General features: G+C 38.2%; 1 protein-coding gene across 6 annotated transcripts in view; it reads right to left on the bottom strand.

Moving 5' to 3' along the window:
• Window positions 1-13,959, bottom strand: part of MTA1 (metastasis associated 1) — a 192,445-nt gene extending 178,486 nt beyond the window's left edge. For 2 of the 6 annotated variants that reach the window (XM_016425614.2, XM_056821296.1), the window contains exon 1: window positions 13,580-13,959. In XM_016425614.2, coding sequence (XP_016281100.1) covers window positions 13,580-13,607 — 28 coding nt within the window. In that variant the 5' untranslated portion in view covers window positions 13,608-13,959. The remainder of the gene's footprint in view (window positions 1-13,579) is intronic. The other 4 variants (XM_007473327.3, XM_007473331.3, XM_007473329.3 and 1 more) reach the window with 2 other exon arrangements.
• Window positions 13,960-27,291: the final 13,332 nt, after the last annotated feature.

Genomic DNA, 27,291 nt, shown 5'->3' with positions numbered 1-27,291 from the left:
TGCCACATACTCTTCCATATAGTGGCAGTAGTCTCCTTGGTTCTTTGCATAAGATACTGTCTCCAAATTCCAAAAAATTTCCCTGGCCTGAAATACTCTCTCTCCTCATCTTTACCTTCTGGGTTCCCTGGTTTACCTCAAATTACAGCTTAAATCTCTTTCTTTAGGAAGGCTTTTCAAATCTTTCCTAATTCTCGTGCATTCTCTCTAGAGATTATCTCTAATTTATCTTGTTTATATACATTGTTTGCATTTGTTTTCCCCATTAATTTTCAAGTTTCTGGAGGGCAATGACTATTCTTTTGCCTTAGCATAGAACATGGTTAATATACACTCTTAAATATTTTTTGTCTGACCTTCCCAGGCCATATCTAATTAGACACCCTCTGTAATCTTTGATGATGATAATGTTCAACAGGGATATGTTATTATCTCATATTTTAATGTAAGCAGTCTATCAAAGTTTAGTTCATTATATAGTCTTTTGGTTTATTAGTCTTTAGCTTTTTATGTTTCTCTTATCTCCATTGTTTGTACTTCAAAGTTTCTGATCTTTTCATAGGGAATGCTTGAAATGTTTCACTTCATTAAAAAGTCACTTCCCTGTATCCTCTGTATACTAGGCTTTGCTAGTTGTGTTATTCTTAGGTGCAAGTCTTTATCTTTTACCTTCAGTAATATCATATTCCGAATTCTCTGCTCCTTTATAAGTTGTGGCTGATAAACTGTTTGTGATTCTAATTGTGGCTCTTCAGGAACTGAATTCTTTCTTTCTGCTTGCTTGCAGGATTTTTTTTCTTTGACCTGGAAGTTCTAATTTTGACTATCATGTTCCCAGGAGTTTTTATTTGTGAGTTTCCTTCAGGAAGTGACCAGCAGACTCTATTTCCAACTAGTTCTCTGATTCTTAAGAGATCTGGGTGCCTTTCTTTTAAAATTTCTTGAATATAATGTATAGAGTTTTTTAGTTTTGGCCAATAGGCCAATACTTAATTTTTCTTGATTTAATCTTTGTCCTTGATGTGTTTTCTAGGTAAATTTTTTTATAAGACACTTTCCATTTTCTTCTGTTTTTCAGCCTTTTCACTTTTATATTTCTTATTTTATCCAGTCACTGGCTTATTCATTATTAGAGTTTGTTGCTTAGGCAAGGTTTTTATACCTATTGGGCCAAGTTGTTAATTCTCTTTCCAATTCTTTCTTCCAAAACTCTCATTTCTTTTCCAATGTTTTCCTCTACCACTCTCATTCATTTTTGAAAGCATTTTAAACTCTTTCTAAAATTCTTACTTTATCTCCTCCAGGAACTTTATTTGAATTTGTTCCCAAGTTATATTTTTCTCTGTGGCTTGCTTTATGGCTGTTTGAAAGTTCTTTTAGGTTTGTGTTCTGAGTATCTTTGATGCCATAATAATTCTTTACAATGGGATGGGGGAGGGGGGGATTATTCTTCCAGATTTTTTCCTGCCTACCTACTGACTTCAGACTTGCTATTAGGGCTAGGCTCTACACACTTCTGGAGAGAAGGTCTGAACTGGCCCTATTTTAGGGATATTGAATGTTTTCTTATTCCAGGATCTCAAGAACATGGTGACAATATCGAGGCTTTCAGAGCTCCCAAAGTATCCTGAAATTTGCAAGTTTCTGAATGGGGTTTGGGTATGAACAACAGTAGAATGATACTGGCTCAGCCAGCTGGAAAGCTCTGCTGCTTGAGAGTTAAAAGAATTGTAGCCTCTCCTCTGGATTGAAATCCTTACCCTAGTTATCCTTCTGTAGTCTATGGACAGGGCTAAAAGCTGGAACTAAGAATGGCTCTTCTCTTGGGATCTATACTACATTGTTGCTGCTTACTTTTAAACTTGTCACTTTCTTAGTACAAAGTTCAGAGTCTCTCTATTTAAGAATTCTGCCCCACAGGAGCCACTTTTTAGTCAGCCCTACCTAGATCTATATGACCTGGAAATGGGGAATGAACATTAAAGCTGCCAACTGGCACCTGTTCCCACATCTTCCACATGGTGTTCCACATAGCTTTGGGACCTCTTCTCTTGCTGAAGTGCTCCATGTCGGCACCTTATGTTCCCGGTCAGACCCTGTCTCTTGTTGGGTCTGCAGACTGCCCAGTCAGTTTCCCAATGCCAACGTGGGCTGGAAAAAAATGGCTCACGCTGACTTTTTCTGTATTTCCTCATCTGAATTTGGTCTGATGTGTTTTTTAGATCTGCTTAGAGAAGATTTAGGGAGGAGGGGGAGTTCACAGTATAACTTCCTGATATATTTACTTCACCATCCTGTCTTCATCTCCCAATTATATTAGTTATAGTTTTAGAAATTTTAGGAAAGCAATAAGGAAAATAAGTTAAAGATGTAAATATTGGTTATCCCTATTTGCTGATGACATAGTGATTTACTTATAAAATCCTAGGGAACAGCAGAAATAATAATTGAGGTGATTAACTGCTTTAAGACAATAGCTTCAGCAAAGTTGCAACTTAAAAATTAACTCACAAAAAGCAACAGCATTTCTGTATACTCAAGTCAAATCTAAAAGGCAATAACACAAAGGAAAATTCTATTCAAAATAACTACAAAATACATAAAGGGGTATGTGACATAAATGTCTTCCTTAAAACTCAAAAACCTTAAAAGCTGGAAGAATTTCCAGCTGGACTGGGCTGATAAAAGTTGTGGGGGACCAAGGGGTTAAATCCCCCCCAAATGCTTTTCCTTCTTCTCCTGACATTCCTATATAAGGTCAGAAAGAGGGTGCAGCTACAGAGAAAGAACATAACCTTGAGAATAATGATGTGAAGGCAGAGAGAAATCTCCCTGGCTCCAGAGGCTAGGCTGTAGTCAAAATTATTTTTGTTGACCATTTGATTCCCTTAATGAGCTACCTTGGTAGAAAGTAGATAAATATGCATTTTGCTTCGGGCAGAAACAGCAACAACAGAAGCAGAAGCCTGACAGAAAAGCATGGAGAAATAATTCTAGATTGTGAGAAGCATGCTGGTTACTCTTCATTAACTCCCATCCCTCATCTCGGGTCCAGATCCCTAACGACACTCCAGTCCATGTAATATCGCAATAAGCCGCAATAAAAAGTGATAACATTACCAAAATCAATATACAGTTTTAATACTATGCCAAACAATCAAAGAAAAACTTTATATAACTAGATAAAATAATAACAAAATTTATTTGGAGGAACAAAACAAGGAAGAATCAGAAATAATGGAATTCAGTAACCCATTGTTCAGTAACCCTGAAAACATGAACTACTTTAGGAAAGAACTCTCTCACAGCTACTAGGAAAACTAGAAATCAATCTGGCAAAAATTAGTCTCAATCCAATATCTCATACTATATTCTGCTATCTACTAAAAATGGATATATGGCCTCAATATTAATAATCATACCACAAAAAAATTAGAAGCAAATCATGTACTTTCTATAGCTATGGGTAAGTGATTTATTCTGAACTAAATTTAAAAAATGGCAAAAGATAAACCAGATAACTTTCATTGCATTTCATGCATCAAGGATAAGAAGCAGATGAATGGGAAAAATATTTCTCAAATTTTCTTAAGTGGGTTTTATATTTAAGATATATATATATATGAGATAAATAATAAATATAAACACAAAAGTCATTCTCCAAGATGAGGGGCCAAAGAGTAACAACAAACATTTCTCAAAAGAACTGCAAACTATTAAAAACTAGATGAAAACATACTCCAAAACAATAAAAGTACCTATAAAAACCATTCTTGAGTTTAGCTTTACGTTCTATAAACCGTCAGAGGGAAATAGTAATGTTGGAGAGGGAAGATAGACATACTAATACATTACTGATGGAATTCTGAATCTATGTAATCATTTCATAAAGTAATTTGAAATCAAGGAAATAAATGGCCCAAAGGGTATGGACCCTTCCCTTTTTACCCAAAGATTTCAATACTAGACTTACTTTAGAGAGGTGGCAACTAAGAAGAAAGTGTCCATATACCCCCCAAATTTACAAAGAACTGGAAACAAAATAGACGCCTATCAAATGTGGAATATCTAAATAAATTGTGCTGCATAAATATAATGGAATATTAAAAGTACTATAGAAACATAGAAAGATTCACATGACAACTGATGCAGAATAAAATAAACAGAGCCCAGAAAACCATATATACAATGGAAAGAAATGGAAGCAGAAAGAAAAAAATAAAAAACAATAAAAAATGAATGCTGTAAAATGACAAAGAAATATAAGAAGACTTCCTGACCTCTCTCCTTTGTAAATGTTCATAGGTTTAGTACATTGCAAAGATTTTCATATTTTTTTCAATGTATTGATCCAGTTTTGCTTGGGGGAGGGTCTCTTCTTCCTCTTTCTTCTTAAAAATTTATTCTTTTTAAAAGCTTAAATATTTTAGAGATTTAAAGGCAAGTATGCTTATTTTCAACAAAATTTATTTATCTTAAACCAAATAAATTAAGAACTTAAAATACCCACCTACCTCAATAACTAAATCAATTAGATTGTAAGTTCCTTAAAGGTAAATACTGTCAAACCCACTTTTATGGCTCAAATGAGGAACACAAAACACATACAGTAGACTCTTAAAAATTTGTTGAATTATTTAATTTTGTTGACCAAGTCTGCAATTTTTTTTGAGGGAAAAAGGGAGAGGTGAGTCTCTTTTTTACTTTCTAAACAGACATTAATTACAAAACTAATAAAGAGAGTATGGAATTCTCTCTTCTTTTTCAAAAAAATTTGGTCCCTTCAAAGATGGGCTTCTTTAGAATTAAGATCAATATGAATAATTTTAAAGTTTCCCATGCTATACTTTTATGCCAGAGTCTCACTAGAATTCCCACCTCCCTCCCCATCACTTTTACCTTCCATAGCCATAATAAGGTAGGTTTATTCACCTCATCCCTGCTCAATTTATATGATAAACATTAAGTGCCTATTATAAGTCACTGGGGATAAAAAGAGTTTACTTTCTACTAGAAAGTAAAAAAATAAACACAGTATATTGGGAGGAGGTAAAGAACAATAATAACTAACTACAAGTATTAGGGAAAGATTTCTCCTAGAACATGGCCCCTGAACTGACTGGCAACTTTATAAGGGGAATCTAATGATGGAAGAGAGAGCAAGAAGGTAGAAGATAGGATATAGGGAGCAGAGCTAAATGAGTGAGAAGTAAAAAGATCATCTCCTGTAAAATTCAATCATCACAATTTTCTTACAATGGACTTTTGGTCAGAAGATCTGGTTTCATATATGAGTTCTTCCCAAAAACTATCTGCACAAATTAGACAAGTTTACTTCAATATTCTGAGCCCATTTCTATATTTTTTAAATGAGAGAAAGAATCTGACCATTTCAAAAGGAGAGAAGTGGAAGGTATTTAATCACATGTGGAGCAGCAGGCACAATAATCAAAGGAAGTATTTTTCAGGGTGTCTCATCACCTTGCCCTCATCAGGGCAGTAACAGTCAGTTCACTTATGCTCATAGGGACGTCAAACTCCATCCACTGATCTCCAGTGTTTGCAGGGAAATAAAGTTGATGTCACCATTGGTCTATTTATTTACATAGTATTTTATTAGGCACATCAAAGACAAAAAAGAAATACTCCCTGCTTTCACAGAGCTTACATTACTAGAGGGATTCACAAGTGCACAAGTAAACAGAAATTATGAGTAAGGAGGCAATATGGTGGGGAGGAGAGTGGATCTGTCAGGCTTTGGGGGAAAATAATAGCACTTACAGGTAAGCCCTGGAGAACAGTGCAAATTCTGAGGGGCTATAAACAGGATGAATTCAGAATAACTTGGAAAGATTTATATGAAGTGATGCAGAATAAAGTGAACAAATCCAGAATATACAGTAGCAGAAATATTATACAATGATCAATTGTGAAGAACTAAACTATTTATTAGCAAAGCAAGTCTCCAAGATAAACACAAAAGACTCATGATGGCAATGCTATCATAACCAAAGAAGAAAGAACCCCTGGAGACTAAGTGCAGATCGAAGCATGTCATCTTCCACTATATTTCATTCATGAAATTTCTATAGTATGAAGGATAGGTATCTTCTATTATGACATGAACAATATGGAAATATATATTACAGAACATTCAAACACTAAAGTGTTGAAAAACAATGGTCAAAAATTGTTTCTACATACAACTGAAAAAAAAATTGGAAAAAAGTTCTGGGGGTCAGGATTGAAAAGGGAATAGTATACCAGGATCTAGGAGATAATCTACATAAGAAGATAGAGGCAAGAAATATAATGTTAAATTCAGGGAATTACTATTCCTAGATTGGCTAGAATATATAAGTATGCAGGAAAGTAAGGTAAAATAAGGCAGAGAAGTTTAAAGCAGACCGTGGAGAGTCTCAAATGCCAGACTGAAAAGACATATACTTTATCCTTCAGGAAATAGCGAGCTTCTGAAGATTTTTGAGCAGATTACCACAATCAAACCTGTACTTAGGATCATTATTTTGGTAACTATGTGGAGGATGGATTACAATGAGGAAATATTTCTGAATAATCGCTATCCACCTCCAGAGGGAGAACTGATAAACTCTAAGTGCAAATTAAAGTATAATTTTCTCACTTTATTATTATTGCTGTTTTTGGAAATATGGCTAATATGGAAATATGTTTTGCATGACTTCACATGTATAATTGATATAATATTACTTGCCTTCTCAGAGGATAGGAAAGGTGGGGGGAGGGGAGGAAGGGAGATATTTTGGAATTCAAAATTTAGAAACCAAAGAATGCTAAAATAAGTAAATACAATTTTAAAAATAAAGTGAATAGCACTTTTCATGTTATCTCATCTATTACTAACAATATTTATCTGTATAAATGGTTTCTTTTGTAGTCCTATGCATTTTATTTTATTCATCTAAAAATATTATACTAAGGAATCTAGAAGGTTGATTGTTAAAGGAGTCTATCTCTCTCTCACACACACACAAACTCTCTCTCTCTCTCTCTCTCTCTCTCTCTCTCTCTCTCTCTCTCTCTCTCTCTCTCTCTCATTAAGAAAACCTGAAGTAGGGCAAGGAAAGTTAAAATAAAGTTCCAAAGTTTCCAATATCCAATGTAGAAAATGGTGATAAACAGTCAAAAAGGAGTTAATAAGTTGACTTCTGTATAGCAGTAAAGTAGATCTATAAGGAACACTGTCATTGTTACATTATTTCCTCCTGAGCAGCATTTGACTACAAGGGAACAAAAATGGAAATGGGTAAGAGTTACCTATGCTAAAAGTAAGCAGGGTATAAAAAGGGGGGAGGGTTATTTAATGATAGGAAGAAGTCATTAAGCAGGGCAGGAAAACTAGAAGAACCAAGGCAAAAGTTAACAGTAGAAAAGTAGGGGCAATATGTGAGATGAAGGTTCACAAAGAAGCCAACCAGGGAATATTGGCTCCTAAGAAGCTGGGAAGCAAACAATATGCTGGGCATCCTTAGTCACTTGGTCAAAGGCTCCAAAGTTCTAACACAAGACAAGCTCCCTGGCCTCAAACTAAAAAACAAATCTTATCCCAAGTATGTCTTAGTGGCCCATGTTTCTGAGTTGGACACTACTGTCCCAAGAAAAGTCATTTTCCTTAATTCTTAAATGAGCCAGAGGCTATGACTTCTTCAAGCTGCCAGAGACAATGTCAAATTACCACAGAGAACCTAGCTTAGGTAGGGCACTCTGACATTGAAGGCACCAACCTGAGGCCAGTGAGATTTGTAATCTCACCTTAGACCAATGATGGCAAACTTTTTAGAGATAAGAGTGCTGGGCCCAGGCCCTGCCCCTTCCCCTATCTCCCCAGACTGAGTGCTATGCTGCTCCCCCACTAGGTGCTGTGCCTCTGCCCCCCAACTAGTGCTTGTCAGGCCCCACATGGAGGAGGGAGAAAGCACTCCCATTGGTCTGCTGAGTAAGGAGTAGGTGAAGTGAGGAATGTCCTTAGCAAGTTAAGAGGGGATGGTGAGTGGCATGAGTGCTCTGCTCCCCTCCAGCTCTGCTGCCTGTGAGTCACCCCTTACCCTCTCTGTGTGCGCTCCCATTGGGCTTCTAGGCAGATGATATAAAAAAATATCATCAGGCACAGTGAGAAGGGAACAGCTCCACCCAAGACCCTCTGCCTTTCTAGTAACAAACTCTGGGGGTTTGGGAAGGGTGGCCACATGCCCAAAGCAAGTGCTCTGTGTGCCATCTTTGGCACCTGTGTCACAGGTTCACCATCCCTGCCTTAGACACTTAATAGCTCTCAATGACCATAGTTAAATCAATTAAGCTCCCTGGGCCTCAGTTCCCCCCATTTGAAAAATGTGGAAAATATCTGTAGTACCTCCCTCACAAGATTTCATAAATATCAAATAAGAATAATAAAGCAAACTTTAAAGTGTACTACATAAATGGTTATTGTCATAACATCAGTCTGAAAGAGATGGAAACAAAAACAGCAGAAATAGCCAGATTATTATTATACTAAGTATTATCATATCTATAACTAATCCAAAATTATGTTTCTTCAATGCAATTAAAATTAGAAAAAAAGCAGGAAACGGAAAAAAACCCACCTTTGCAGCAAGTTCTCCAATGAAAGTCTCATTTCTAAAATATAGAGAGAACTGAGTCGAATATACAAGAAAAAAAGAGACATTCCTTTTCAGAGGAAAAAAAATCTAAGCCATCAATAGCCATATTAAAAAAATGCTCTCAATCACTAATAATTAGAAAAACATGAATTCAAACACCTCTGAGATACTATCTAACATCCATCAAACTGGCTAAGATGCCAAAAAAAGAAAAAAATTACAAATGCTGGAAAGGCTATGACAAAACAGGTATAATGATGACCTGTGTGGGTTGGGCTATAAGCATTTCCAAGCATTCTGTAATGTAATTTGGAGTTACATCCAAAAAGATACTAAAGTATTATATATATTCTTTGATCTACCAATATCACTTCTTAGGTCTATATCCCAAAAAAGATCAAAGAAAGAAGAAAAGGACCAACATGTACAAAAAATATTAATAACAACTCTTTGAACTAGGGAGTGAAGATGTGTGTATCAATTGGGGAACGATTGATCAAGTTATGTTATACGAACAAGATTAAATCCTATTATATTGTAATAAATAAAGGGATAGTCTTAGAAAAAATCCTGAGAAAACCTGTAAAAATTGATACAAAGTAAAATGAACAGTACCAGGTGAATAATTAATACAAATAACAGTAATATTGTAAATATAATAAATTTTGAAAGACTAGTAGTAACTAAGCAACAAAAATAATCAACCACAATTCTCACTACGAAACATGCTATCCACCTTCTTTTGAATCACTATATATATTTGTAATGGGTTTTGTTTTTTCTTGCCTTCTCAGTGGTTGGGGGGAAAGGCAGAGGGAGAAAATTAGAAACCAAAAAAAATTTTAATTTAAAAAACAAAGTGTCCCATAGCTCTACTCAGCATCGCAAATATGATTTGAGTCTTAAGAAGACAAAGGAGTGCCATGCACAGCTTAAGAAAATCAACTTTGGAAAGCCATCAATACAAACTTTAGATTTACTGGTCAGAATAACTCTGAAGTAAAAAGAATCACACTTGGGTCACTTATACCCTCTCCAAAGACAAAGTTCTCACTATTACTATGTTTAGTAGCATGGACTACTGAGCTAAAGAGTCAATATCTCATCTCACTTCACTTCTTTACCTATTAGCTTCATAACCAGACAGCTGTTTAACCTCTGTTTTCTCATATTCATTATGCTGAGATTTCTTTATCCCCACAAGAATCTTCTGAGAATAAATGTAATACTTATCAACCAATCAGTCAGTATTCATTAAGTGCCTAGTATAGTATAGTGCCAGGCACTATACTAGGCACTGAGGATACAAAAACAATGAATCAATCTCTACCTGCAGGGAATTTACATTCTTTTTTCTAATTTTTTTTCTCAATTATACAAGCATTTATTTTCTTTCCCACCATCTCTCTCCTACAGAAGAAAACACAAAAATAAAATCCTTATAACAAAAATATAGGGTCAAACAAAACAAATTCCAACACTGGCCACTTTCAAAAACATATTTCTCATTCTTCTTAAGTCTATCACCTCTCTCTCTCAGGAGGAGAGTAATATTCTTCATCATCAATACTATGGAACCATGACTGGTCCTTTCATTGCTCAGAGTTCTTGACTCTTTCAAAGCAAATTAGGAAAACTGACAATGGAGGGGGTTGCAGAGAAATAGGCAAATTCATGCCCAGTTGTAGAGTACACTGATCTAGCCATTCTGAAAAGTAATTTCGAACTATACTCCACTAGGGCATGATACATCAAAGAGATCAAATAAATTAAAGAAACTCATGTATAAAAATACTGATAGCATTTCTTTTTGTGGTGATCAAAACAAAAGGCCTAAAGGAGTATACATCAATTGGAATCAATTGTAATAGTAAAGTTGACTATTATTACATGGTCAGATTTGTACTTAAGGAAAATTACTATGGGGAAAAGTGTGAGACTTGATTTAAGAAGACTAATTAGGAAGTTGTGCCAACAGTCTAGGCAAGAGATAATGATGTCCTAAAGTAGTAAATGTGTTGATAAAGAGGAATCAGATATAAGAGATAAAAGGAAGATATGACAACCAGTTTATGGTATATGAGAAAGTAAGGAATCCAGAACAATTTCAATGTTATGAACCTGGATATTGGAAGAATAGTGGTGCCTTAGACACATAAGGAAGTATGGAAGAAAATAAATTTAGTTTTTGACATGTGGAAATTAAGATGTCTTCAAGGCATTCAGTTTGAAATTTCCAAAAGGCAACTGGTGATATGAGGCTGAAGCTCAGAGGAGAGACTTGGGCTGGATATATAGAACTGGGAGTAATTTGCACAAAAATGTTAACTGATAAAGAATGATTTGGAAGTGTCTAGAGAGCTGATTAGGTTTCCAAGAGAAGCTATAGAAATAGATGAGAAAGAGCTTAAGGCAGAAGAACCTTGAAGACACCCAGTTATGAGATGTAATATGATAGAACAGTCAGAAAAGGAGGGGCAAACCAAAAATGAGTAATGTCACAAAAGCTGAGTAAGAATATCCAAGAGAAATGGGTGATAAACTGTGTCAAATGCAAGGAATAGGTTGAAAAGAATTAAGATAGAAAATACCACCAAACTGAACAATCAAGAAGTCATTGGTAACTCTGGAGAGAGCTGTTTCACTGAGGAGGTTGGAAGCCAAACTGCTAAAAACTGAAAAGTGAGAGGGAAGAAACACAATGGAAGTATCAAGTGTAGAAAGTTTTTTTTTTTTAATAAAGTTTTTTTGAAGAATCTTTAGTTCGAGTTTCTACCCATGTCAAAACTTGGTAAAGGAACATAGATGTGCAACATAACAACAAGCCTGCCAGCATATCCAGGTATAAGCACCCTCTACTTCCCCCCAAAGTGTAAGTAGATGGAAGAGTTAAAAGGGCAGCCAAACTTTGATGCTCAACCAGGAGTTCTATGGCTGATACTTTCTGAAGCTCCTTTTTGCTTCCTATGATCAGTAAGGACCACAAGAATCATAGTCAGAGGACTGGCACTGAATTAGTGAATATCTTTCCCTATTCCAACTTTCAAGATTTGCTTATGCCTTTCCCTTCATAGCCCATCTGCTACTAAATTCATTAAAGAAGGCATCAGTGCATCATGGCACTATCATTTCATAACATTGTCAGCAATTCTGACCCAACATCTGAGGTTCCAAAGGGACACAACTCTAAATAATTACTGCCAAAGGAGGACTAAAGGTAGAGGGAAAAGGCCAAGTCATTTTATAAAAAGGTGCTAAATAAGAGAGAATGTACATATTAGCATAATCATTCTCTGAAACACAAGTACAAAGAGGTGGAATCCCAAACTAGCTGGAAGAAGAAAGTATGAATTTTAGATAAAAATATATTTTAGGTTACATTTTAAACACTATATTTAGAAATGACACTAACACACTGCTATTGGAACTAACTAGAAATCAGCAGAGGACTCTTCTTCATCTTTGAGAAGATAAACTCTTCGAGGGGTATCACATCATCATTTCCATCCCTCCTCAACAAACTTCTTCCCAAGTCATCAAGCACCACTCACCCCATCAATTCAACAGAATGTGCCTTTGGATCCTCATTCAAGAAGTAATTCATTTTATACTTAGAAATCACTATTAAGGAAAATAAATCTCCAAGCTTCTAAGTTAGTCTAAATAAGTGGTTCAAAAACAGCTGAAATATTCCTAACTTTAGCAATCCTAAAGTTCCCCATTAACCCAAAGAAATACTGTCCCGTAGCCTCTCTACCACAAGAAGGGTAAGTACCTCCTTGCTACTTAGCACACCTTCCCAGACAAATCTTCCCATCCTTCTCAGCTTCACACTAACAAAAGTATTCTAATAGAAACTGTTCCTGGGGGATAACACACACACACACACACACACACACACACACACACACACACACACACACACACACACCAACACATCCCCCCCCCCCATTCCAAAATCACCTGATCCTACCATAAAAACTAAAGGATCCACACCCTCATGCATTTATTTGCTTCCACCAAAAAGTCATGGGCCAAGACCCAAAAAAGAAGTACTGTAGTAGTACCAGTAGTACCCTCCCCATACCAGATCCGATTCTCTTTGCTCTCTAGGTCTCCCTATACCTCCCTTCCATCAAAACTGCTCACAAAGCAACCCAGTATGTGTTCAAGATATCTAAAAAAGCACATACTCTGAAGCACTTCCCCACCACCACCACCCCCAACTCCCACCCCAAGCCATGCCGGCCACTTTCTTACCTTTTTGAAGCCAACAACTCTAACCCTACCTTAATCTCCGAACTTTGGGAGGTTTCAAATATCTCCCTGCCCACCCACCCCCCAATTAATATCCATAAGGCTGTGAGGCATACAAGCTCAGATGCGGCTGACCAGGTGGCATCCACAGCTTCACTCCGACCACCCCGAGTCATTCACGGACTACCCTAACCCTCCCTCAGCCCCAACATTCTCAACAGCCAGGCCGGATGCTTGCCCCCCGGGGAGGGGAGAGAGATCGAGGGGCCCAAGGAAGGGGACCGAGACCCTCGGGATTGGGGGAGGGCTAAGATGGGCGCGGAATGGCCCGGGAAGGGGTGCGGGGATCACACGGGGCACTGGAGGAGGGATGAGGTAGCGATGGCTGGGGCCCTGGGCTGGGGAGAGGAGGAGCTGGGCTCTGGGCGCGGAGGCCCGGCAGAGCCACAGAGAGAGGGGACGAATGGAATCCAGGCCAGGCAAGCGGCCGGGGAGTGGGGGGCGGGAAGCAGGGCCAGAGGTGCAGCAAAACGCGGGGCTGGGGCGAGTGGAGGGCGGGGGAGGCCCAGGGCAGGTCGGGGCTGGCATGGCGAGAGAACGTGTGGGGTTGGGGCCGATTCAGGCTTTGCCCAGCGCTGGGCGGGAGGCCGTGGGCCAGCCGGGGCGGCGGGGATGGGGCTCACCTCCGACCCTGTACATGTTGGCGGCCATCTCGGGCTCCGGCTCCGGGGGCTCAGCGCGGCACGGGGGGGCTCAGAGGCCTGGCCTGGCCTGGCCTGGCCTGGCCCGGGCCCGGCGCTCGGGGCTCGCGGGGCGGCGCGGCGGCTCCTCCAGGTGGGGGAAATGTGCTGGAAAATGGAGGATCGATCGGCTGGGGTGGGGGCGGGGGCGGACGCTTTAAAGGGGCCGCGCTCGGTCCGCCACCGCCGCCGTGCCGCCGTCGCCCGAGGCCGAGGGGAGGGGGGAGGCCCTAGAGACCTATGGGACGGGGATAGTAGGCTCCGAGCAGCTCCTGACCCTTTTGCTTTTTCTTCTCTTGTCCACTCCCCACAAACTGTCCCCTTCCCCCTTCCTCCCTCCTCGATCTTCTTCCTGCCCCTCCCTCCTCGCCTCCCCTACCCTCTTCCCGGCCTCCCCTGGCCTCTCTTCTCTACCTCCTATTTCTGCCGCTCACTCTCGCTCTCTCTCTCCCCCTCCACCCCCCAACCCCGCCCCCCCTCCGCCTTCTCCCCTCATTTCCCCTTCCCCTCTCTTCTCTCCCTCCTTTTTTCCCTAACCATGCAGGCACAAAGAAAAGCATCCACAGCTCCACCTGGCCAAAGGCTGGAGAGTCTTCTTTGCCCCAGCCTGTGCCAAGTCTCTGGCTGGGGTCTCTCGTGCAGGCCTTGAGCTCTCTACTCTCCATACTGAAAGGACCGGACCGGACCGACCGAGGCAAAGTGTATATCACCTCTCAAAATTCATTCATTCATTGAACAAAGTTCCTTATGCCACCTACTGGGTGCAAAGCCCTGTGCTTGGTCCTGGGGTAGACAAAAAAATGGGGGATGGGGGGGGGGAGAAAGGATCCCTGACCTCACTGAGTTCAGCTTAATGAAGTATGAAAAAGATAAAAAATAATGCTGTACAAGACAGAATGCAGAGAGGAACAAAATTCTCCTCAAAGCCTAAAGCAAGATTAATTATCACATTAGCAACCAATGTCAGAAAAAATATATATATAGAATTCCTTTAACCAGCCGGACTCATGCCAGAGTTGTAGGGAGGCTTAGATTTCACCTTAAGCTTAGATTACTGACCACCCATTTTCTCTTTCCTCTGAGGATGATTTAGGAGGGAACTTTTGGTTAAGAGGGAAATTATCATTGGAATTCAAAACTTATGAATCATATGATCTTTGAGGTGGAAAGGACAACAGAAGACATGATTCTATCTGGGACAGAAGCAGAAATCCCTTCTGAAATGCCCTATGATAGGTGATCATCAAGCCTCTCTAAGAACTCTACTTAATAAGCATTTATTAAGTTCTGGGGTCAAGTACTGTGGTAAGCAATGTAAATACAAAAAATCAAAATAGTAGTCCCAGCCACCTGGAACTCACAATTTAATAGGAAAAACGAAAAGCAAACAACTATGTACAAAGAAGCTATATACAAAATAAATAGAAAATAAGTCACAAAGGGAAGACACTAGAGCTAAGAAGAATTGGGAAAGACTTCCTGTAGGAGATGGGATCTTTAATGGAACTTAGAGAAAGCTAGGAAAATCATTAGGTAAAGATGTGGAGGGAGAGAATTCCAGGCATGAAGAACAGCCAAAGAAAATGTTTAGAGCTGAGAGATGAAATACTTCCTAGAAAATCAAGAAAGAAAACTGGAAAGGTTGAGAAGAGGGAGATAGATAGTAAAAGACTTGGGACACCAAATAGTTTTACATTTGATCCTAGAAGTGACAGGGAGGGAGTAGAGTTTATTGAATGAGAGAGTGGGGAGGAATAACATGGTTGGACCTGTAGTTTAAGAAAATCACTTTGATTACTTTTCACAGGCAGACACACCAGAAGTTTGTTGGAATAGTCCAAAAGTGAGATGATGAGAGCCTACCCCAGGATGGTGATAGTATCAGAGAAGAGAAGGGAATATATATAAGAGATGTTGCAAAAGTAAAATCAACAGGTCTTGGCAACAGAATGGATATGAATTATGAGAGATAAAAGCATAACTTCTAGGTTGTTAGGAGACTGAGGCACTGGAAAGATATTGGAAATAGGGAAGAACTGAAGAAATAGTAATAGAGATATGTAGGGGTAGGGGAGCATTTAGGGAGAAAACTATGAGTTCCATTTTGGACATGCTGAGTTTAAGATGTCTGTTGGACATTCAAGTTTGAGATGTCTGAAAGGCATTTGGAGATTCAAAATAAGAGGCCAGCAGATAGGTTAGACTTAGATAGGTGAGAAAATCACCAGCATATAGATGATAGAAAACTAAGTCCATAAGAGTTGATGAGATCACCAAATGAAATAGTGAGAGAACCAGAAAAGGTCCTAGGACAGAACTCTGTGGGACACCTCAGTTAGAAGGAATGATTCGGATGAGGCTCCAGCAAAGACTGTAGTCAGATAGGTAGAAGAAAAACCAGGAAAGAGTTGTGTCCAAAAATCCTAGAGTTATATGAAGCAAAACAGAGCAATGTCTAAGAACACCTGCCTTTCTTAATTAGCTCAGAACATCCTGACTAGCTATTCACAAATCTTGAGCCCCATCTCTGAGACAGTGGCCTTTGTGAAAATCAGTCATGCCTTAGTGCTTTTTATACTCTTTATGTTTATGATAGCCGACCAAAGAGGTCTTTGAAGATTACTATTAATGAAAGTATGAAAGTAATGAAAGTCCTTTATGTGGCAGACACTTGTGTACTCTAACTGGCATTGAAGAATGTATGTTTCTGACATGCTACCTTCTTCTTGATACATCATTTTCCTTTGATCATTGTGTATAGAGACTGTATAAATATTGCACCTATGTCCTCAATAAAATGGAATCTGTGATTGCATCGACAGCCCCCTAGGTTTCTATATTATTGACTCAAGCCTGATAGACTCTGTCTCTCTCTGCTCTCTAAGCTCTCATTTTGCCACACAACTTCACTGCAGATTTTAGGTTCAGCCATCTCTGTTGGTCAGGATGGGCTGTAACTTGACTCCCAACAGATCATACCACTGTGATCAGCTGAGGGTGGGGCTCTTTCCAAATCCCCACTGCAGTTTCCCTGAGAACCCACAAATGAGCATTTTTCCAGGACCATTACAACCTCAGATAGAATAGTTGGTAATCAATTTGCCAAGACATACAAAGGAACTATATGAATACAATTACAAAACACTCAAAACAAGGACAGATCTAAATAATTTGAGAAATATTAATTGCTCATGGATAGGTTAAGTCATACTAAAAAGCAGAGATATTATGTTGATTACAGAGGTTGGTACAGTCAAGCTATGATTTTCCATCAACAATACATGGCTATGAGAGTTGAACTATAAGAAAAGTTGAATGCCCACAGGATTGTGGTGCTGGATAAGACTTTTGAGAGTTTCTTAGATATCTAGAAGATCAGATCAATCAATCCTTAAAGAAATTAACTCTGACTACTCATTTGAAGAAAAATTACTTAAGCTAAAGTTTAAATACTGTGGCCACATAATGAGAAAACAGGACTCATTGGAAAAGACTCTAATGCTGCGAAAGACTGAAGGAGGAGAAGATGGCAAAGAATGAGATCGATCTCTATTGTCATTGAAACAATAAACATAAGCTTAAACAGACTTTGGGAAATATTGGAGGACAGAAGGACCTGACATGATACGGTCTACAAGATCACAAAAAGTCTGACATAATTGAAAAACAGCCACAAAGTCAAGTCAAAATAATAAAAATAACAATACTGCTTAATTTATTTATTCAATGCCATAATAACCAAGCTTTCAAAGAATTACTTTATAGAGCTAGAAAAAAATAAAAACAATTCATCTGAAGGAACAAAATGTCAAAAAGATCAAGGAAATCAATGGGGAGAAATGGGGAGAAGGAAAGGGTAGGCCCCTTTCCTTCAAAATTTCTAACTATATTACAAAGCTATTAGTAAGAAATAGGTTGATCAATGGAGCAGATTAAGATTAGGTACACAATTTACAGAAGCAAATGAGCACAGTAACATAATGCTTGATAAACACAAAGGTCACAACTATTAGGGCAAGAACTCTCTATTTCAATAAAAACTGTAGGGAAAACAGGAAGGTAGTCTGCCAGAAACTAGGTAGATCAACATCTCATATTATTTATCAAAATAAACTAAAAATGGTACGTGATTTAAACATAAAGGGTGATATCATAAGAAAATTAGTGGAACATAGAAGAAATTACCCTTCAGACCTATGGATAGGGGTAGAGTTCACGATAAAATAAGAGATAATAGTTTCAACAGGAGGTAAAATGGATAATTTTGATTACATAAAAATTAAAAAATTTTTACAGAAACAAAACCAACATAGCTAAAATGAAAAGAAAATCAGGAAAGTTGGGAAAATCTTGGCATCAAGTACTAACATCTTTACTCATTTCTCTAGGCTCATTATTTGAAGTGGTGGAGTTGGAATACTCCTTGCTCCCTATTGCACTTCCAAGTTCTCCTCCTACTTCTACCATTTCAGTAATCTCTTCTCCTTAGAGGTTCATGCCACCCAGATCTACTTCTTAATCAAAATCCTGATACCTATTTTCTACATGCCTTTATGACTGCCCTTTTTTTCCTCAAAGAGGAAACCAACACCTGGCACATAATTTTTCTCTTCAACACATGTATTAATCTCTCTCAAATACCCTAACTGTTTAGTTCCTTCACCTATTCACTTCCTATAAACTTACTCCTTTACCCCATCTCAGTCACACATAAATATGGCCATACTCATACTCATACTCATACACTTTTGCCATCACCCACAAATGTACTGCTGAATAATACCAAAATTCACTTTGACCATAATCTATTGACTTTCCACCTCTCCCTCTGCCTTCTCGTATCAAATCCAACTCTGTCTGAACCTTGGTTCCTCAGTTCTGTCAGAGGCCATCATCTGCACTAGCTACTCTCCTCTTTCCCCTGCCTTGACCCTCTGGCAATTCAACACTACACTGTCCTTTTTTCTTGAGCTTTGGTCCCCTTTCTTGGTCCCCTTATCATATTGTTTGTACACTGACAAGCCTCACTTTTGAACCACCTGTATCATCATCTCCCTTTGATCCTTATTCATTGTGCTATTGAAGGAAAGTGGAGAAAATAATGCAACCATTCTGACTGGATCTACTACAAATTGATGTGAAATCTGGTTTTGAACATACTCAGTTTGCCTCACATGGACTCATTGTATCCCCTATTGCATGGGTAAGGGTAACTTCAATGATTGCCTAACTGTGTCTTTAAACGCAGTAGAATCAAGTTCTTCATGTTCTTCCCACTATCTTTTTGGCTATGATCCTAGCAGCAGTGCCCAGCTTAGACATCATGAACTGACCAGGTAAGAGAGGCAAGGAACTCGTCCTTCCCTAGCTCTTCTTCTTTTAACTCCAGTGCCAAGAAATGGGCCTCTAGCTATTTGTTTCTGTTCACTGCTCTTTGTCCTCAGATTCAGGTGCCTAAGGTGATTTGGCGACCTTCGAGCTAGGATTTCAGGTGGAGCTAGCCTGACAGCACAGAAACCCTGAGAAGAGAAAGTGCCTGAGACCAGAGCCCCATGGGGGTTTTGGATTTGGATCTGGGACTGTGCTCTATGGGAACGAAGCTAAGCTATAAACCTAATCTTTTCCCCTTTCCCAGGGCCTGAGGTAATGCAAAGAAGGAGAAGAATTATGCCTCCCACATGTTGGTAGGAGTATGTTTGGATATTTGTGAGGATACCTTTGTATTTCTTTGTAAAAGCTCCACTATGTTACTTGTAGGGCCTTGTCTGTGATAAAAACTGAGCCCTTAGCTTTTGTTAAAACCTCTGAAGAAAGACTGTGTGACTGGGGTTTTTGATTTTTTACATACCTTAAACTGTAAGATTCTAGAAAAAAAAGTTTTAATTTTTTCAGTTGATTCTTTTGGGTGTGTGTTCCTTACAAGTTTGTTTCATTAATATAATTTTGTGAGCTTTTCCTGTTGCTTCTTGACTGCTTAAATAATTTTGTATTTTTGAATTCCCCTTTAAAGATTGTTATACTGCTATATTCTGTATTATTGAGACCTATATAAATACTGCTATAAGTCTATGAGAAATATGGAATCATTAAATTACAACTGTCTAACAGAAAGGTTCATATTGTTCTTTTGCATTGTAGGGGACCTATACTGCTTCTCTTTTGTGAAAGCAAAATCCCCTGCAACTTTTTAGGGTGAAATGCCTAAAATATACTTTGATACTTCTCAAACTGAGCTTCCTTGTTTTCTTTTCCAGAAGGATGAATTGGCAATTCCATTTAGTTTGCCCTGATAGTTGAAAGGATCCATGGGGGAATTTCAGGTGCCCTTTATGATAGGAGACTCAATAATCTGAACTTCTATGGGTATCAAGAGGGACCCCTCTTGACATGTTCTGAGTTAAAAAAAAGACAATTTTGTTTTGCTGTGCCTTGTGTTGAAAGTTTGTTTGTTTGTTTGTTTGTTCTTTGCAGACTCCAATTGGATGGCTGTATATATGAAAGGAATCATTGGAAGAATTCTACCTAAGACAGCTTTCTCATTTGAGAGAGAGGCAACACCAAGTTAACCCATGGTCCTAGATTCCTCTTGGGGTAATTCTATGTGACTTAGAAAGCTTTGAAGGATCTGCAGTGGGGATAAACTAGAAGCCTTCCCAGTAAGATCAGGAGTGAAACAAGGATGCCCATTATCAACTCTATTATTTAACATTGTACTAGAAACATTAGCAGTAGCAATTAGAGAAGAAAAAGAAATGGAAGGTATTAAAATAGGCGATGAGGAGAACAAACTATCACTCTTTGCAGATGATATGATGGTCTACTTAAAGAATCGTATAGAATCAACTAAAAAGCTAGTGGAAATAATCAACAACTTTAGCAAAATTGCAGGATACAAAATAAACCCACAGAAGTCATCAGCATTTTTATATATCTCCAACACATCTCAGTAGCAAAAATTAGAAAGAGAAATTCCATTCAAAATCACCCTAGACAATATAAAATACTTAGGAATCTATCTGCCGAGACAAACACAGGAACTATATGAACACAAATACAAAAAAACTCTCCACACAATTAAAACAAGATCTAAACAATTGGAAAAACATCCATTGCTCATGAGTAGGATGAGCTAACATAATAAAAATGACAATCCTAACCAAATTAATTTACTTATTTAGGGCCATACCCATTAAACTACCAAAAAACTTTTTTACTGAATTAGAAAAAACCATAACAAAGTTCATTTGGAAGAACAAAAGATCAAGGCTATCCAGGGAAATAATGAAAAAAATGTGAAGGAAGATGGTCTTGCAGTCCCAGATCTCAAACTATACTATAAAGCAGTGGTCATCAAAACAATATGGTACTGGCTAAGAGACAGAAGGAAGGATCAGTGGAATAGACTTGGGGTAAGTGACCTTAGCAAAACATTCTATGATAAGTACAAAGATCCTACCTTTGGGACCAAAACCCACTTTATCAAATAATAAAAATAATTTTTAAAAAAACCTTCTGGGAAAATTGGAAGACAGTGTGGGAGAGATTAGGTTTGGATCAACATCTCACAACCTACACCAAGATAAACTCATGACTTTAATGACTTGAATATAAAGAAGGAAACTATAAGTAAATTAGGTGAACACAGAATAGTATACATGTCAGATCTTTGGGAAAGGAAAGATTTTAAGACCAAGCAAGAGTTAGAAAAAAACCCACAAAATGTAAAAGAAATAATTTTTATTTCATCAAATTAAAAAGGTATTGTACAAACAAAACCAATACAACCAAAATTAGAAGGGAAGCAACAAACTGGGAAACAATCTTCATGACAAAAACCTCTGACAAACGTCTAATTACTCAAATCTACAAAGAGCTAAATCAATTGTACAAAAAAATCAAGCCATTCTCCAATTGATAAATGGGCAAGGGACATGAATAGGCAGTTTTCAGATAAAGAAATCAAAACTATTAATAAGCACATGAAAAGTGCTGTAAGTCCTTATAATTAGAGAGATGCAAATCAAAACAACTCTGAGGTATCACCTCACACCTAGCAGATTTACTAACATGGCAGCAAAGGAAATCAATGAATGCTGTAGGTGATGTGGCAAAGTTGGGACATTAATGCACTGCTGGTGGAGTTGTGAATTGATCCAACAGTTCTGGAGGGCAATTTGGAACTATACCCAAAAGGCGCTAAAAGACTGTCTGCCCTTTGATCCAGCCATAGCACTGCTGGGTTTATTCAAAGAGATAATAAGGGAAAAGACCTGTACAAAAATATTCATAGCTGTGCACTTTGTGGTGGCAAAGAAATTGGAAATGAGGGGATGCCCTTCAATTGGGGAATGGCTGAACAAATTGTGATATATGTTGGTGATGGAATACTATTGTGTTCAAAGAAATAATAAACTGGAGGAATTCCATGTGAACTGGAATGACCTCCAGGAATTGATGCAAAGTGAAAGGAGCAGAACCAAGAAAACATTATACACAGAGATTGATACACTATGGTACAATCGAATGTAATGGACTTCTCCATTAGTGGCAATGCAGTGATCATGAACAACTTGGAGGGATTTATGAGAAAGAACACTATCCACATCCAGAGGAAAAACTGTGGGAGCAGAAATACCAAAGAAAAACAACTGCTTGATTACATGGGTCGAGGGGATATGATTGGGGATAAAGACTCTAAGTGATCATTCTAGTGCAAGCATCAACAACATAGAAATATGTTCTGATCAAGGACACAAGTAAAACCCAGTGTAATTGCAAGTTGGCTGTGGGAAGGGGTGGGGGAAAGGGAGGGAGGGAAAGACATGATTCTTGTAACTACGGAATAATGTTCTAAATTGACTAAATAAAATTTTCAAAAAATAAAATAAAATGTAGTACAATTTAAAAAAAAGAAAATAAAAAAAGAAAGCTCTGGAGAGCCAGTTTCGGTTCAAAATGGAAGCCAGTTTCCTTTGTCTTTGATTTTTCTTTTGTTTATGGGTTGAGAAAGACTCTATAAGGCTAATTAGGCTAAAGAAGCAAAACTATTTGGTAAAATGCTTCTTATTTTGATGACTAATTTGGAAAACTTTGTGAAAACTTTTTTTTTTCCTTGTTCTGGGAATCTGTGAAACTTTGTATTTGGCGATAATTGATTTTCATCTGTATGAGATTTCATGTGATGATGTCACATTGGGTATTTTGAGATTTTTTTAATATGGCAATGGGAAAGCAAATGAAAAGACTTTGCTTGTACCCCCTCAGAAAGCATGGAAAACTGTTCTGAATTCAGAACTAGGGCTGAAAACAACAACAACAAAAACAACATCCCCTCTGACTATTTGCTAGAGACCACAGATTCCAAATGAAAAATGTGTAAACTCACTTTGAGCATACTTGGTTTACCTAACATTAAACTCACTGAGTCTCTACCACTCGAGTGGGGGTTAACTCCTTGATTAGTGGTCTACATCTTTAAAAGAAGAGTGTCCAAGCTTTGGGGGATCTTTCTGCCATATTTTTGGCTGTGTGTCTAGCCATTATGCCTAAAACACTATGAACTAAACTGGAGAGGGTGGGAAGAGGCTTGCCCTTCCCCTGCTCTCCCCTTTTTACCCCAGATCCAATAAATGGGTCTGGAGCTATTTGTTTCTGCTTCCTGTTGTTTTTCCTCAGTTTTGCCCTCATATCTCACAGAAAAAAATTGAAACTATTCACAATTAACTCCTTCTTCTTTCCTTTTACTCATCTCCTGTTCTTCAGATGCCTTCTGCTATTATTTCCTTCACTAATGTATCAAACAGAGTTGGGTCCAAGACAAACCCCTCCACCTTCAGAGTAATCCCATTCCAATCCTTCTCTTCCAACAGATTGTCTGTCATCCTCACTCTGTTACTTACCTTTAATCTCTCCCTGCCTACAAACATACTTATACTGAAAAAAATCCTCACTTGATTCTTCCATCCCTGCTAATATATCTCTTCTTCCCTTCCTCTCCTCTCACTATTTCCTTATCCCTTTACAATCTAGCTTCTTTGACCTCATTACCCCACCAAAACTTCATTCTCCAAATTCACCAGTGATCTTCTCATTGCCAGATGTGATGGCCTTATCTCCATTAACATTCTTCTTGACCTCTCTGCAGCTTTGGACACTATTGTGATTACTTAACCCACTTCTTAAGAACTCCTAGGTTGTGTGTTGGAAAAACACTATGAAGGCTCACAACCTCTATAGGGAGGTCTGGTCACAGGCTGTCAGAAGCTGCATGCTGGACAGGGATACTAGCAGTAAGTAGCAGCAGTGGCTCCATGGGACAGGCAGATGGGCATGAGATATCTCTTTTGGTCAAGAGCTCCCAGAAAAGCTACTCAAATGAAAGTGCGCAGGCAGGGTGCATGAGAAGTGGCAGGAGAGAAAAACATGGCCTGCAAAAATTTATGTAGGCTCTCTTGAAAAATTTTGAGAATTCTATCTCTTTATGGTTGCCAAAAATGTGAGAATTAAATTTAATATACAACTCAAGTATTATATTTATAAGATGTATTAATAACAACTTGAAATAAAAAGCTAGAGTAAAACCTGCCTAACTCGACCACAGGAGAAGAAGAGCAAGAAGGAGGAGTTCCAGAAACTTATAAATAATAACGTAAAGATGCACATAAACAAAGGGAAAAGGATGCTGGGAAATACAAAAGGAATTCTGTGGAACATAGTCTTTAGGTTCAAAATTTCCACACATATATATATATATAAATATATATATGTATATACTTCTTCTAAATACTATAATAATGATAACAATTGTTAAGAATTACAGATATCATCTTTCTGTATAAGAATATAAGTCATTGGACCTTATTGAAACCCTTAAATTTTTTCTCTTTCTTATTTACTTTTTTATGCTTCCCTTGAATTTTGTATTTGGGCATCAAATTTTCTGTGTAAGTCTAGTCTTTTCTTCAGTAATGCTTAGAAATTTTCCATTTTATTAAATGACCATACTTTCCCTTGAAAGAATATAGTCAGTTTTTCTGGGTAATTGATTCTTGGTTGTAAATCCAGTTCCCTAGCCTTCCAGAATATTAGAGTCCAAGCTTTCCAGTCCTTCAATGTGGAGGCTGCTAGAAATCATGTAATCCTCACTGGGACTCCATGACATCTGAATTGTTTCTTTCTAACTGTTTGTAATATTATCTCCTTGTGCTGGGAGCTCTTGAATTGAGCTATAACATTCTTGGGAGTTATCATTTGGGGATTTAATGCAGGAGGTGATCTGTGGATTCTTTTAATCTCTATTTTACTCTCTTGTTCAATAATGTCAGGGCAGTTTTCTTAGATAATTTCTTGTAGTATGATGTCTAGAACTTTTTTCTTTTTGTTTTTTGGTTATGACTTTTGGGTAGTTTGATAATTCTGAAATTGTCTCTCCTGGATCTATTTTCCAAGTCAATTATTTTTTCAATCAGGTATTTCATATTTTCTTCTATTTTTTCATTCTTTTGAGTTTGTTCCTTGATGTCTCATGTAGTCATTAGCTTATATTTGCCCAGTTCTAATTTTTAAAAACTGAATTTCTTCCATGACCTTTTGATCCTCCTTTTCCATTTAGTACATTCTTCTTTTCAAATCATTTTTTTCTGCCTTTGACTTTTTTTGCCTCATTATCCAGTTGGTCAATTCTGGCTTTTAAAATACTTTTTTAAATTGTTTTGATTCATGTGCCTCTGTTTCTAGATGACCTATTTTGCTTTTTAAGTTCTTATTTACCTTTTTCCATTTTTCTTCAGTTGGTTTTTTAATTCCTTTTTGAGCTTCTCCAGACCCTGAGTCCAATTTCCTGTTTTGTTTTGTTTTTTAGGTTTTGCTGGAAGTTCCTTGGATTCCATCATTTTCTGTTGTTTCTGTTCCTTGGTTTTTAATCTTTGTAGAAGCTTTCAATCATTATCTTCTTTTTTTCCTCTTATTTATTCTTTTTTTCCCTGTGGACTGTAAACTATCCCCTCTGTTGGTTTGCTGGACCATGGCATTTGAGGTACTCTGTCCTGAAGCGGAATCTTCAATCTTTTCTGTCCTCTGCTGGGATACTAGATTAGATCATTTGAGCTAACTTGCTGAGCTAATCTTCATGATAGCCAGCCCTCGTGGAGGTCAAGAGTGCCCAGCCTGAAGGTTCCGCCCAAGTCCTCCCTGCCAGCCACTGTCAGAGCCTTAGACCTCACATGATGAATCTGAGGTTCTCCTTTGCAGTTGCAGTTCCCACCCCAGGATCCCACAGTCAGCCTAGTCTAATCACTAATCATGCTTTCAGTGTGGTAGTGTATAATTGAAAATCTATTACCCTAAAAAAGACTACATTTCCCGGGAGTCCACCTACTTACTGTAGAAAGAAGATATTAGTGAGTGGGTGGTCCTCTTGGGCCTTTTTGGCATCTTGGCTCAATGGTGGTGAGTGGTATTTTCAACAGGCTGATCAGCTATGGGCACATAGTCTTTATTTTGTCTCCTCTTTATTCCTTTATGTTAAATGATCATTAATAAATCTCTTAAAATAGAATATTTTTATTATTAAGACTAATTTAATTTTTACATTTTTTGGCAACCACTAGTTGGAGAACCTCTCAATTTTTTAAGATAGCCTAGATAAAAATTTTTAAGCCACTTTTCTCCTGCCAAGGCTTTTTGCCTCCACTCACCCTCACAAACTCTGAGAGAATTCCAAACTCTCTTCAGAGATGCTGCTTTACTTCTTCTGTTCCCACCTTTTGCCTGGTCACCATACCTACTGGCCAGGCTATTTTTAGCAGAGGAATTCTTGGGGAAGAAGAGATAAGTCACTTCTCTTGCCCATCTGCTTGATCCCATATTCCTCAGTTCCTCACTGCTGTCTCTGGCATTGCTGATACTGTTTGCTCCTGCTCCTGCCCCAGCCTCAGCCCCAGCCCCAGCCCCAGCCCCAACCCCAGCCCCAACTGCTGTTGATTCTGCTGAGCTGCTGATTGCTGCCACCAAGAAGCTAGGAGTCCTTGGAGCAGCTCTCAAGGCAGCTGGTAAAAAACAGGGTGTCCCTGTCCATGTAGCAGAGGAATCAAACTGCTCTCTAGTGTCTTACCTCAGGGGGTAGGAAAAGGAAGTTTACTCTTACAAAAAGGAAGTAAAAAACTTGTAAGAATGGCATATTATATGAAAGAGTAGTACCTTCGCTATTTCAAACATCTTCCAATTTTAAGATGTTTTTTTTCTTTCTATCACTGTTCCTTTCAATTATCTTGCTTGAGATTCAGTGGAGAAATTCATCTCCCTATAAGTCTTTGCCATTTGGACCTGCCCAGTCTCTAAGATTCATCCAATTTGAAATTCCTCAAACCCATGTTCTCCCTTGCTATGGGAAATCCCAGAGGCCTGACCAAAGGAATCTGAATGGATAGAGAAAGGAACTTCAAAGAGACTAGAGGTGAAGATTTTTTTTTAAACCCTTACCTTCTGTCTTTGAGTCAATACAATACTGTGTATTGGCTCCAAGGCAGAAGAGTGGTAAGGGCTAGGCAATGGGGGTTAAGTGACTTGCCTAGGGTCATACAGCTGGGAAGTGTCTGAGGCCAGATTTGAACTTAGGATCTCTTGTCTCTAGGCCTGGCTCTCAATCTACTGAGACA

Source organism: Monodelphis domestica, chromosome 1, assembly GCF_027887165.1.
Source record: "Monodelphis domestica isolate mMonDom1 chromosome 1, mMonDom1.pri, whole genome shotgun sequence".
Lineage (NCBI taxonomy): Eukaryota > Metazoa > Chordata > Mammalia > Didelphimorphia > Didelphidae > Monodelphis > Monodelphis domestica.
The sequence above is the reverse complement of the archived record's forward strand: the minus strand, read 5'-3'. Positions and strand labels throughout refer to the sequence as shown.